Source organism: Stylophora pistillata, chromosome 10, assembly GCF_964205215.1.
Source record: "Stylophora pistillata chromosome 10, jaStyPist1.2, whole genome shotgun sequence".
Classification (NCBI taxonomy): domain Eukaryota; kingdom Metazoa; phylum Cnidaria; class Anthozoa; order Scleractinia; family Pocilloporidae; genus Stylophora; species Stylophora pistillata.
Window position 1 is genome coordinate 30,540,783 of NC_142528.1, and position 13,837 is coordinate 30,554,619.

The following is a 13,837-nucleotide window of genomic DNA, read 5'->3' on the forward strand; positions in this document are numbered from 1 at the left end:
AATATGTACGACGTGCCCTAAGCTCGTTCCCGGGATCCTTTTTTAACCCTTTCGTGAATAGTTACAAACCCTGAATGGAAAGGTATCAGGAAATATTATTTTATTCAAAAGAGCGTTGAGAATCGAAGCGACGAACAACCTGGACGGCATACCATGACTTAGGATAAATAACAATTAAAATATATAAAATATAACAAGCATGTAAAGTCCAAGGCATAGGTATGGCTTTAAAACCTAAGGGTAATGCGGGCACATGTGAAAGGGTTTACATTGTAGAGTATGTAGAATACACCTTATAAGTCACATCACACTACTAATAGGATAAAAGTGGTTACAAACTCTACACTCCTGAAGTTAAAAAATGGGAGAAACTGCAAACCACATGAGTTTCTAGGAATCGACAAATGTAGCAAAAATATGTTCTCATAAAAATTCTAGTTCTAGCTAGCGAGTACGCTGGTTAGTAGATACAGTTTTCATCACTTTACAAAGCTGAGTAAAATAGTATCTGATGTTGAACTCGATAAAAAGTAAAACAGGCTTCCGAACTAAGTCCTGCCAAATCTTAGAGGGACAGGGACAGTCGTCATTGGGTCTTCCCGCCGCCCACGTTTGGGATGTCATGCAACAACGTTCCTTGTGCGTGACATGACAACGTGAAGTGGTATCTCTATAATTGCGGGATTGCTAGCAACTTGAAGCGGTGATCTTCATCGCCACATGAATATCAGACTTGGCCACCAAGAAAGATAAACGTTTTCCTGCTTCACGGATTTGCTGCATGGCACTGAAAAGGAAACAAATGACCACTTCGACACGGGTTACCATGTTTGCATGGGTTCGATTTTGAGAACCCCCAAAAATTGTCATGTACCATTATAATAAATTTAGTATCACTCAAATCTAGGTCCCTACCTTTGATAATCGGCCCCAACAAGACTGGTTCCATTTACAGCAAGGATACGATCACCAAGACGAAGCCGACCATCCTACACAAACAAAATGAAGATTACCACCAGCGCCCTTAGAACAACCCCCAACTCTCGTAAGCTAATCTCCGTCTTTAACTTCAAGTCTGTAATAAGCGTCTCTCTCACAGCCCCCCCCTGCTCTGATAAATCCCCCGCCTTCAGGCCCTAGAAATAAGTGATAATGGAGGGGGAGAGAAAGAGAGAGAGAGAAAGAAGCTAACAAAAGTGTTTACGGAACTTCAACATGATGGTATTGAATAGATAGCGAGGATGCCCTTTGACTACTACTTCTGTGTCGCAAATTCCGACCATTGTATTGCATCCGTCATCAGAAATAAATACTATGAGAGTGGGTGTCTTTTTATCTTGGATACGCAAGACTACAGGAACATCCTAATTTCACTGACCTTTATAGCTGGTCCACCAGCCACTAGGGTCCGCACATAAATCCCGGGGGACCGTAATGGTGTGTACTACAAATGAGAATGAATGATTAATGTCTTACGTACCACATGAAAATTACATATCAACATGTATAAGCGGTTTACAAGCGCAGGAAGGTACAGGCAATGGCTTACAACCTTATGACCGGTGCCAATCCCAGATGAATCGTAAGAGTATTGTTACATCGGTTTAGTGCCAAAATCATAGTACCTACCCCTCCCCTCAAAACCAACATTCACCCTGTCGTTAGATTTGTGGAGGGGTAGGAACGCAGTTCTTTACGTACTGAAATTGATCCCTTCCTTCTCTTTGATAAGATGTTAGTCCTTGGCAGACAACCCTTAAAAAAATCGTCCAGTTTTAGTGACAATTGCACCGACTTTTATATTCTTTGATGCAGAAGGCACTGTGAGCGTAATGTGTGGTGTTCAAGAACCCAATACAATGATTCGCCTTGGAGTCGAACCCAGACCACTCGATCGGAAGTCGACCGCGCGAGACACTACATCACTTAACCCTCCATAACCGTTAGTAAACGCGTTATCAAACATAGAGAAAGACGGAAAGCGGTAGAACGTTATGCTATTGACGCGATTAAAAGTCTTGTATTCTTCGGAGCGGGCGTAAAACTAAATGGACTGCAAACACAAACACAACAAAACAACAGGCCCTCACCAGCCCGTCAATGAGTCCCAAGCCTATCCCTTCGTCCCCTTTCTCCAGCTCTACAATAAACACGTCATCCTGTCGATCATCTGTTTCCCTCATTCCCTCTAGTTTAGCTGGTGATCCACTTCTACCTCCAGGTACTTCTCCTCCAAGATCAACATCGGATTCATTTCTCAAACGGCTCAAAAGCTTCGCCTTTTGTAGCGCTCGTCTCTCGTCGAATTCCTTAGAAGTTTCTACCGTTGGATCTATGGCTATCTGTAAGGCCAGTTCTTCGTTAGTTTCCGAGTCGTCCACTGGAAGTACTGACAGTCCGTCTGCATTGTTCACGGCATCACGTGTCACGGGACCTGTAACTTCAACCCACTTGGAGTTGTCGTTCGTAGAAGGCGAAGCTGCTCTTCTCTCCGGCACAACTGCCATATTTTGATTTTCATCCTTAACTCCAACCAGGGGTACGTCTAAGAGACAGAAAAAAAAATTATATAGCAAATGGTCTGGTCTCGGGGGATGGTAACAATCGATCGTGTGTTCTGATCGTGTGTTCTGATGGCCAGTGACTTCTGTCACTGACGGAGGCTGATTTTTCGCTAACCTGACCGTAAGAGATCATGAAGGTAATATGAAGATTCTGAATCTAGCTCTGCATTATTATGACGTTTACTTCCGCTTAGGTTTTCGAGACGTCAGTATTTGACAACGCCAAAAATCAGATGGATTATTGCTTTAACAACCTGAAGCCGTAGGGTCTTTACTCTCCAGTGTTCTGACAGACATCGCAGAAGGCTCCTCATTGGGTAGCCCCGCGGAATCACGTCCTTCTAGAAGACTAACTGGAAAATTGGATCTGGATGCAGTCTTTTGGCCTGAAACTAATCTGGAAAGGGGACGCTTTCCGCCATTGGTAAATTCGGAGTTCACTGACGGATCTGAGGCGTTTGGTTTACTTAGCGAAGCATCCTTATCTCTTCTTGGTGGAGTCTCTCTTCTTTCAACGGAGACGACGGATCTTTTGTCTTTAAGAACACTCGTTTCGTCCTCTGAAAAGAAAATTATCAAACAGGTGAAGCGTACGGTTACCTTCAAATCTTTTATTTTACTTTCCAAAACTGGACAAACCAACTCCTGAGAAGCAGTGGTTACATTATTTTCGTACTTTCACACCCCTCAGGTTTGGCATATTTTTCTTTGTTCCTCGTTCGTGACAAATTAGTATCATCTTTCTTTGTGGAGTAACTTTTCTCTGGAGCAGCTGTGTTTTTTGTTTTTTATCGTTGTACTGGTTTAGGTTGCTTTTTTCAGCTTTCGTGCGGGAAGAGCTCATGACAAAAGTCTTCCAATTACGGTTTTGAATTCTGGCACAACCGATGAACACTTCAGCTATCTATGAGCACATAATTCTACAGAATCCTGATTCAATATTACCATTGGTTTCATACCTTTCTGGGATGGAGTTGAATCAGACATGACCGTCTCGAATGAGAATTCTTTCTTGTCCTTTGAGGGTGAGGCTGGGGAGACTACCAAATCAGGCACGTGATCTTGACCATGCGATAGTGACGAAGTACGAATCACATCTGAATGAAGCACTTCCGGTTCCGGTTGTTGAACTCTTAGATAAGAATTCAAAAGTTAGCTTTAAGTTTACTCTGTGATCGATCTAAAATAAAATCCTCAGGATATTGTATTGAAATTATGAGATGGAATTACAAGGGAATCACTTAACCAACCTATTTATTCCGTTCATTCTTGCCGTTCCTGCTCCATTTTTACCAAGACCTTCCAAAGAGAAAAAAATTAATGTAAGTCACAAAGAAATCCGAAATTGTTGTCTTTTCTTCACAGCTCAACCTATGAGCAGTTATAACCTTAAAAAAAATTCAGAGTTTACAATCATTACCTGGATTCATTGCTTGTTTAATTGTATCTAAGTAGTAGTAGAAGGACTGATCCGTCGGTCCATTATCAAAGTCCAGTACAAATCTTTCAGTCGGGAGTTTCAACGGTGGATGTTCGGAGAAGTTCAATAAAATGTCCGCTGAGGAAAACAAGAATATAACAAAGCTACGGACAAATTCGTATACCCAGCATCCCTTTCCTTCGCTCGTAAAACACTTGGACTACCTTTCAAACAGGATTCATGTTTGCGAACTGTTAGTTACACTACGGCTGCGGTTTGGCCCTTTACCGGCCAAGAACTGATACGTAATTCCCCCATCAACTGTTAAACACTTATCTGTAAATCGGCTCCGAGAATATTAAAAAAAAAAGCCCAGCTTACAAGTGAGTCGTTTCTCATAACCGGTTTTTTTGGATAATGCTCATAATTGTGCGGAGAACTTGCCATGGCTTACCTGTGCGGAGTGCAGGTTCCACTTCCTCTGGAGGAGGGAACCAGCCTCTTGGTCGAGACTTGCCTGGACCGAGTTGGTATTCACTCAGAATTTGCTGTACTTGGGCCGGGTTGAGTGCTGGAAAATCTCTTCTAATTGTCACCCAGTCAGCCTACACATGAAATGACTTACTCGTTAGTAACAAAACGCCACAGATATTACGTGTAGATGCCTTAGATTTTACGAGTAGTGCGACAACGACTAGTAACAATGCGAATCTGCTAACTGTAGTTGGCTACGAGCATTTGAAACGTGAGGCAGTAAATTAGGCGCTCACATGCTAAAAGGAAGGGAGCTAACCTGTAGGAGCTGAACTTTGGGCGTGGCTAATAAATCAGCCGCAGTGGACAGTCTGATCAAATACTCATTAGCCTCGTCGTGAAGTTGAACCTGCGCAGCCCAGCTCTCCAACATATCCAGATTGCCCCGTATCTGCGCTCCCTTAGCCCAGCGGTAGAACTTGCCCCCAGCTCCCCGCTCCATCAAGGTGTTGAACAAGGACGCGTTTGTGAAGAAAAACAAATATGCAAAAAGTTGATGAAGTATGTCTTCGTGAACGGAATAAGCCTTCACAATATCGTAAGTGGTCTGGAAGATGCTGATTACGGTTTCCACTTCCTGTGGTCTCTTGTCACTGTCTTCGTCTGTGTCTTGGAATGGATTTGTGTCCAAGATCGCCGGAAGAGCGATATACAAAACCTGATAGAAATACAGGTGAATTGTCAGAAATCCTTCTAACTGTTCCAAACAAAGCATTAAAAGGAGTCCATTGGTGTGATGGACTTCTGGCATACAAAAAACAAACAAAGAAACAAAAAACAAAAAAGATCCTAAGGAATCTTTTAAGGGTATTGAGGGAGTAAAACAGTACCTTAAAATGGGATTTTTAAATCAAGTTTACTTGATACCCTGGTATTAAGGCAACAATTAAATAGTGTGTGAGATACGAATTAAAACAACCCCTTCCCTCATTCCCCATTGGCTTCAAAAGCCTCATGTAAGAACAATGATATAATGAGCTGACTTATACATGCCTTTTGATTAGTTTTTACTTCTGATCTCTTGGAAGACAAACACATGGATGTCATCACTATCAACAACATTTACTTTTTTATCATATAAAACAAACAGATCCCATGTTGTCGAGGGCCTGTACAGTATTAGATTACAGAAGATGTCCAAATGTGATAAGAACATCTGCGTGGCCATTGTGTTTGCTCTTACCACATTTTTTACATCAGCTGTGATCTATAATTGTACAGACAAAATAAATGCTGCTAAACATACCTTTGTAAGATGGTAGACAGTCTGTTGAAAAGTGTAAATGATAACTTCTTCAAGAAACATAAGCAGTTCTTCATCTGCATTGAACAAACTGTCATCACTGCTCTCAGCCATTTGAGATGGGTCTTTGATGTAACAAGACATGTGGCATTGCAGGTAAGGCAACATTTCCAGACAATTGGCCATCCAAAACACCACTGGTCGTAGCTGAGGAAGAAGCTCTTCTAAGGCTTTTTCTGGAACTGATGTTCTGTAAAAAACAAAGCGAATCAAAAATAAAACCAAACCAAGATCTACATCACATTGATTTGAAATACAAGCGGGAAAGTTTTGAGAAGAGAGGAAAATATCAACCAGGAGATATTTTTTGATTGACAGTATACTTCTGGAGCTAAATTTCAAAGAAATGTATGATGGACAGAGCAGAAAAATTAACAGTCAGATCTTGGGAGCAATTGACTGCCTTAACTCCCCAAAATGATCAAAATGTAACTTTTTCCCGTGATATCCAAAGATTAGCCAGCAAACAGGTAAAGGGAATACTCAAACTTATCAAGCAGGTGTTATCTTGATTTACCTCTGAATTCTCCTCAGTTATTAATAAGGAAATGTGTGGCTGCTAGAGGGAGAAATTGAGAATCAGATCTTAGGAGTTCATGGGCTGAACAAAGTAAGTCATGATTTATACATCTCAAGACATTAAGACTACTTTTCATTTCATTATTTTTTGCTTTCAATCCATGGCTATCTTCTCCATCCTTAGCTATCCTCATTCCTTTTAGTCATATTCTTTTCTTTTCCTTTTTTCCCATTCCAAACTACATTTCCTTTTCTCTTACCTGTCTATTGTCTTTGACATTTCTGCAGTTTTTTCCTAAGTAAGAAGAGGGAAAGATGGATCCATGAATTAACATTCATGAAAGAAAAGTTCACAAATCAACATTTTTGACAATTAAAACTACTTTTAATAATAATAGCAATTGTGATGATGATAATATTAATGATATTATTAATATCAGAGAAAATAATTAGTAATCATAATAATATTGCATGATAATGTTGTGGTTCAAATTTTTCTTGGTGTGAAAATTGTTTCAAGTTTAAATGAAAGTTTGAGTGAAACTGTGTTTTGTGTTGCTGTCAATTATTTTTAATTAATGACCTCTAATTTAGAGAGTCAAATGGCCCAATCATGTTCCTGTCTTGTACTTTAAGGGTTTCGATAAATTGCATTTGTGTTTTTATCATTAGTGGCTTGAAACAAAATCTTGGTTTGGTGTTGAATCTCAGCGTTGGCATGTACAGTAATTGAAAAGTGCAGAATTAAAATGTCAAGCAGGTTTGGGGTGATGATGTACAAAACTATCAATTACAGGAATTGGTCATGATATAGTAATTATCTCAGGGCAAATCCAGTAATTATTATGAGATTGCATATCAGAAAAAAAGAAAAAAAATGTTAAACTCACTGAAGCAACTGTCTGGATTCCATTTGATATCTTGACAAGAAGCTGTCTGGTTTGTAGCTCAGTGTGATATCTTGCAGAGTGTTCGATGCACAAGATCAACAAATAGGCAGGGGATAATTTGTAACCATCTCCTGATAAATCTACAATGCTCATTACCATATCAAGCAGGTAATCTTCATCTTGAACAGAATAAGACAACCATAAACCATTCTGTGCCTCATCAGGAATGTCGATACCATCTTCGGCATTTGAAATATTAAAAGCATCACTGTCATGAATATTTTGTGAATCAGTTGTATGTTCTGGATTCCCAGGTGTTTTCATCTTGTGAAGTTGTTTCAAATCATTAACCCAGGATAATTTCAAGGAACTATCTGCAACTTGAGAAGGATCTTTGAATAAGAAACAATAATGTTTTCCAAAAGAAACTAAGTCTCCAGGTATCAGTTTTGTAGATGATAAGACAGTTGCACCATTTATGCACACATCAGCACCTCTGGAGGGTTCTAAATAAACTGCAAAATTCAAATCATTGTATTCTTGTTCTAAATCTGTACTTGAAGTTTCCACTCTTTTAATCAAAGTGCAATGTTGAGGTAAAATATCTGGTGCAAATAGAATCACATCAGGAGACTGGTTACCAGGTTGATGCACAGGACAACCAACCACAGATAACTGTTCATCTAACCTGTGGTATAAATAGTCATCAGGGCTACTACAGCCTTTAAGAAGGAGAAGGTGTGGTGTGTCTGTGGGTGCAATAAATGGTGATGCAATTAAAGATGCTCGTCCAGAACTACCCCCCTCTTCAACACCAACACTTGACAGCTGGTCTTCACTCGATGAAATGTGTGATGCATCACTTTGTCCTGTGTCACGACGGATTTCCTTTACACTAGTAGGTACATGGGCTTCACGCATGGATGCAGCTTTCATAATTGCAATGCTACCTCTTGGTTTAAAAAATGAAGAGTGCTGAGTTTCTATCCGCTTCCGAAGTTCAAACCTGCGAGAAAATCCTCCCATTGGCTTCCACAATTGCTGAAGCACAAGAGGTTTCTCTTTGTCACTAATAACCCTGGCATACTCTGTTTCCCACTTATCAGCATCTTCTTCTAGATTGTTAACATTGCCTTTTCTCTTGGTAAAGTATCCAATTACATCACAGAGCACATAGTCAGAAGCCTTCTCTGTGGAAAGCGAGTATCTCTCTAAAGCCTGTTGAACAATTTCATCTGCAGTGGTCATCTCAGTAGCCCGCACACTTTTATAGTTTGAACCTGGTGAAACATGATCTCCAAAGACCTTGAGAATACCTGGTGCCATCTGCTCAGTAGATAGTTCAGTGGTCGTGTTTTGATCTGCCTTCTTCCTTTTAAGACGGCCAAGAGATCCCTTTCTTTTATGCTTTGAACGAGCAGTTTTGTTTGCAGCATGAGAACTTTGATCAGGTTGATTTCCTGCTGCATCAAAAAACATTCCAAGAGCACTCCTTGGGGAACTGAAAAAGTTTCTCATCTTATCACTCCTTGCTGATGATGGCATTTTGTCGTTTAGTGCGTTGTGAGTTGGTGATGGTGTTTTTGGCTTGGTAATTGGCTTTCTACTAGGTAAAGGGCTGTCATTTCTTAACTGTGATTGTCCAGCAAAGCTCCCAGAAGAACTATTATCACTGCCTGCAGTTCTAGTGCTGGCCAGTGATGGACTTGGAGATGGAAAACTACGGTTTTTAGAATGATCAGTCAAAGCTGTCCCATTTAACACTGATGTTTTGTGTATGGCTCCTTCACTATTTGATGCAGCACTCGTTTCTGGTGAAGTTTTAGCATCCAAACGCAAAACAAATCTTGGATGCTTTTTGGCATTCAATGCAATTTCAAGTGGAGCATCAGATGGATCTAAACAGATTTCATCTACAAAAGAAGAAAATGGTCTTGACACTTTTCTTTCACTACACAAACTTGACCTTTAGCCAACTAACAGATCTAAAACAATCAAAGTCTGTCAGTAACATGCTTTAAGCATGAGATCATTAAGCATTCATTTCTCTCACATGACACAGTCTAACACGCTCCATAGGGTAGGTCCTTTTATCTTTTAGTCCATCTATAAAACTTCCATTTTAAACCTTCAACTGAAGGTTCATGGTACTTCTTTGTGATTCAGTCTATTTTGGCATACCTGTGAAAAATGAAACTTCAGTTTTTTTTTTAATTTGAACTTTAGTACCCTGCAGGGTGGCACAGTCAGTAATAAAACATGTAAAGTATCATTTTTCAAAATAATGTTCTCTGTACTTTACGACTTTTAAATGAAAAGACTTACTGTTTGCTTTAGGCCTATTATTCAAGCACTAGATTCAGAGATTTCTTTAGCCATTATCTCAATAAAAATAGATCATCTAGACCCAAATCACTCTGACTGACTTTTCTTGATTTAAAATATATTCTAAATTTATCGTGATGATTGGAAAGAAAGTCATTCACCAGACAAAAAAGATTATTGAGATATCAAGGTGGGCCTAGTTGATAAAAAAAATAATAAAGAAATAAACAAAAAAATAAAACTTCAAATAAACGTTATGAAAAAATGAAGGGTAGGAACTTCAAAGGATTATTAAAAAAATAGCTGCTCAATTAAGGCAAGGAGCTTACTGATCTGTTGAAAGTTACTAGAGTTAATTGAAATTGTACATTTCAACAGATGTTTAGATCATGTGACATTCCAAGCCATACAGAAGTTTGTAGCTTTTGTTAAATTATGTAAGATCATGGGAAATAATTTCGCTGCCTAATTCAAAGTAAAGCACAGTTTCTTGTCATTGGTTTTTTAAAAAAACAAAAATTATGAGTATTGTGTATCTTTTTATTGTCCTTTCCAGTTTATATTATTACATCATCTGTGTCTAGAACAGGAATTGGAAGCCAAAATTATTTTTTCTCAGCAGATGAAAAATTTATTAAATTCAAATTTTGTAATATTACCAAAAAAGTGATGGATCTTTAAGGTTTGGTACAAATCAAGCAACAATTTTGGAGAAGGGGTTTCTTCTGATAATAGACAATAATTAATGTACCCTTTGTAATTTTTACAACTATCTTCTTTGATATTGAAACCATTATTGTACAAAAGTGCCCCAGAGTATTGATATGGTAATAAATTCTCATTTATACGTTTTGCACTCTTGAGGAGCTTGTATAGTTTGACTTTGTTAGCAAAGTCCTGATAGTAATATCACACTGGGTCAAATGTTTAACTTATTAGTCTAAACTGTTTTGTAAACAGCTCTATTTCTGGATCAAAAAATTCACTAGAGAAACACTACATTTCGTTAAGCAGAAGTTCAAAGAGCTACTTGAAAAGCCCTAATCCTACTTTTAACTGTAAACAAAAACAATCTTCTTTCTTTGTTTGTAAAAAGGCAGTATAGGGAAGAAAACACAGAAGGCTTATCATTCTAAACTTAAAGTCTTCTTGAGATTACAAGAACTATTTTAACTTTGTGAATCATTTACGAAATATTCCTAAAATGTTCAAAATTTTAACTCATCAGCAAACTGTAAGAATGTGACCTGTTAGTGATACTCGTGTGACAGATTCGCTCTGTCCTTAGAGATAACGTGAGCTTAGTTAAAGAATTTGTAGGAAGGAGTACATTTAGTACCAGGTCTATGATAGAGTTTGATAGGCTTATAATTAAAAAACGCCAAAAGGAGGAATTCACATTCACCATGCAAATTGTACCAAAACGAAGCTAATTAAATGCTCGAAAACGTCGCTATTTAGTAATTGTAACTTTTAATTACTTAGCTCATCGAGGTTTAATTATATTAACGACAGTCATACTGCGAATACTGTTCGCACTTTGGCATACTATTCCATACTTAAGATAGATTTTGCGATTGTATGCCAAGATTTTGAGAAAGCAATTATAAATTTCCTTTTCCGTGTTAGATCCATAGGAGTTTTAATCAAGACTGTCAACGTTGCTATGTTAGGAATGGTACGAAATGTAAACACTACAAACTTTACAGAAAACAATTAGTTGTATATTGGAAGTCAAAAATGCGCATTAAATCAGGTTAATGTAATCGTGATTAAATTCTTCGCACCTTACGTAGTGTACACTATAATATCGAAAGCTGAGAATTTCGTTTTCTATCCTGTCTGAAAGAACGTAATTCAATGAAACGTTCAAATCGCGCTGGTAGTTATTGAAAGATACTTGAAATCACACAGCGCGTAGCTAAAGTACCATTTATTGTTTATTCGCTATGGTCTGGCTCCGACTGTTAATTATCTAGACTGTTTTACCTTCTTCGTAAACTTCATACAGTTTGGCCTTCTTCTCGACCGCGGAGTTCGTAGAGTCGGGCTTGAACTTTTCGATCAGTGTTGGTAGGAGCTCCGAAACCAGAGTTTTGTTGGTGAGGCGTAGAGCCTTTGTCAGTTCCTCTTTCCCGTCTTCAAAGTAAAAACGTAAAGCTCCTTCGAAACCTAAATCCTGAAATTGAAATAATGCATCATAGGTGATTCAGTATTCTGGTGCACGAGTCACACATCGATCGAACAAACGATCGGCCAATACGACTAATAGCAAATACGGCTCTACCTTCGTTCGCTAGCTGTGGTTAGCTGTAAAGTGCTGCACGTCTGGTTGCCACATATAGAGAATGTAAGTGACAGTTTGATGAGAAAATGTCAACGACTGAAACGATCAATTTTAAAAGTTATCTGATCGTTAGTGAAACTCGAATACGCTGTCAGATCTACGTTGTCTATTTCTGTGCCAGACACAAGCAAAACGCGTTAAGCGTTTATAATTATCATTCAGTGAGGCTTAAAGCCAACATTCCTTCGCCAATATATTCGTTCGCGATAAACATCATACGAACCTCTTTCAATATCAGTCGGAATGCCCCGTGTTGGTTTCCTTTGTTGTAAGCCGCTATCTTAAGCCCAAGCTCCCGTTTTGTGTTCTGCAGCTCTGATTCTTCATCATGTTCGTGATTCTGCTCGGAGCTTTGAGCCTCTTCTGCCACGATCCGCAAATGAGCTAAAATCCTTGGATCGGAGAGGATATTTGAGGACGAACGTTTCGAGAATAAACCCTGAGGCTCTTGTCCCTGTATTATATCATCCATCAGGTACAGAAAAAAGCCATGCATACGGGGCGAGTTTTACGGAACTTCGCTGTTCTGGGCTCCGTAAAGGGCACGCTATTCGACATCTTTCAGTAATCGGAAGTTGTGTACACACTTCGCCGCACAAGTTGATTGACAAGTAAAAGATATTTTAGATTGCTGTTTTAACAAACTCTTCGATCATTGGTTCTAGGACAATGCAATATTAATGAAATTTTCACACCATTGGTTGTATACAACGATCTCTTACCTCAACAACAAAAGAAATATCACCGAAAGTCTCAGACATGTCACAAACACTTAAAAAGTCAACCAAATTATTTATAAACATGGCTAAAAAACGTTAGAGGAGTCTAGGAAGTCAAGTAACCATAAATACAAATAACTCAAGGATAACACATTTGAATTGTTAAACAAATTGGAATAATACTGAGTAATAGGATAACATTAGATAATATCTTAAAGACCGTTAAATGTTCATACATTTTTTGTGAAGAATCCAATCCTCCATCTCAAATCTTAAATGTATAGATAATCTAAAACAAATCGTTTAATACATCTTTCGATGGCTCAAGTTCTCAAATCTTAGGATTATCTAAAAGAAAAAAAAAAAACAATTATTTTTTGGGTGAAGAGACGGGTGCAGATTTTCAGCGCCCCAGAATGTACACATGGTCAGCAGTACTTCCCATGACAACTCGGCACCAAGGCAACGCGCGGTGTTCGGGAAGTTCACAAAATGGCGTTCGGGGTTGTTTAGGAATTCAAAAAACAAATTTTAGGGGCTGCAGTGTTCATTCCAGTGACAGGAAAATGGAAGAAACGTTTGATGAAAGGTTTCAATATGTCTAAAAGTTCCTCAAGTTCGAGTTCTTCTTCTGGTTCTTCATCAGGTTCGGAGACTGAAGACATACAAGACGATGAGCCAGCTCCTGTTTTGATTCGCGAACCACAGGCAGTCCGGTTAGACTTTTGTCTTTCATTTTAATCTAGATTTTTTGTGCGATTGCTAACGGTGCGGAATTACAAAGAAAGGACTCGTTTGTGTCGTGATGTTTTGCAGAGTACCTGAATGGAGTATTACGCATTCAGACATTGAAGTCCCGTCTCAGCCTTCCTTTACTACCAGGTAGAATGGTTCTAATTGCAGTTAACGTGAAGTTCCATTCGAATTCAGATCTGTTTTGTTTTATTATTAGTGTGCATTTTTGTGATAAAATTTTCACGGAATGTTTCAAAGTTAACGTTTGATTTGTTTTTCCGGCTTTTATGTCTGTACTCTCCACAATAAGGAAGCTAAGGAAATATCAGCTTATTAATAAATTAAGAGAGTTAAATTGAAACAACATCGTCATCATGGCTGATTATGCGTTACAAGGTAATTTCCAGCCTTTTAAAATTTACATACTACATATTTTCCAAAGGTAACAGTGATTATTCAGTAAGCATGGCTTCTAAATAAA

At 38.6% G+C, this 13,837-nt stretch overlaps 2 protein-coding genes across 4 annotated transcripts in view; one reads left to right on the forward strand and one right to left on the reverse strand.

Moving 5' to 3' along the window:
* Positions 1 to 83: 83 nt before the first annotated feature.
* Positions 84 to 12,497, reverse strand: LOC111325390 (ras-associating and dilute domain-containing protein). Its single transcript, XM_022929201.2, has 15 exons — positions 12,126 to 12,497; positions 11,545 to 11,734; positions 7,231 to 9,143; positions 6,601 to 6,635; positions 5,765 to 6,011; positions 4,778 to 5,176; positions 4,439 to 4,589; positions 3,985 to 4,122; positions 3,815 to 3,863; positions 3,524 to 3,696; positions 2,819 to 3,124; positions 2,091 to 2,545; positions 1,379 to 1,444; positions 916 to 989; positions 84 to 787 (listed from the first exon to the last, which is right to left on the reverse strand). The coding sequence occupies exons 1-15, from the start codon at positions 12,396 to 12,398 to the stop codon at positions 688 to 690; spliced, it is 4,569 nt and encodes a 1,522-aa protein (XP_022784936.1). The 5' UTR covers positions 12,399 to 12,497; the 3' UTR covers positions 84 to 687.
* A 580-nt stretch (positions 12,498 to 13,077) lies between these two features.
* Positions 13,078 to 13,837, forward strand: part of LOC111325414 (von Willebrand factor A domain-containing protein 3A-like) — a 29,709-nt gene continuing 28,949 nt past the window's right edge. For 2 of the 3 annotated variants that reach the window (XM_088736568.1, XM_088736569.1), the window contains exons 1-2: positions 13,078 to 13,337; positions 13,438 to 13,503. In XM_088736568.1, coding sequence (XP_088592694.1) covers positions 13,204 to 13,337; positions 13,438 to 13,503 — 200 coding nt within the window. In that variant the 5' untranslated portion in view covers positions 13,078 to 13,203. The remainder of the gene's footprint in view (positions 13,338 to 13,437; positions 13,504 to 13,837) is intronic. The other variant, XM_088736570.1, reaches the window with a different exon arrangement.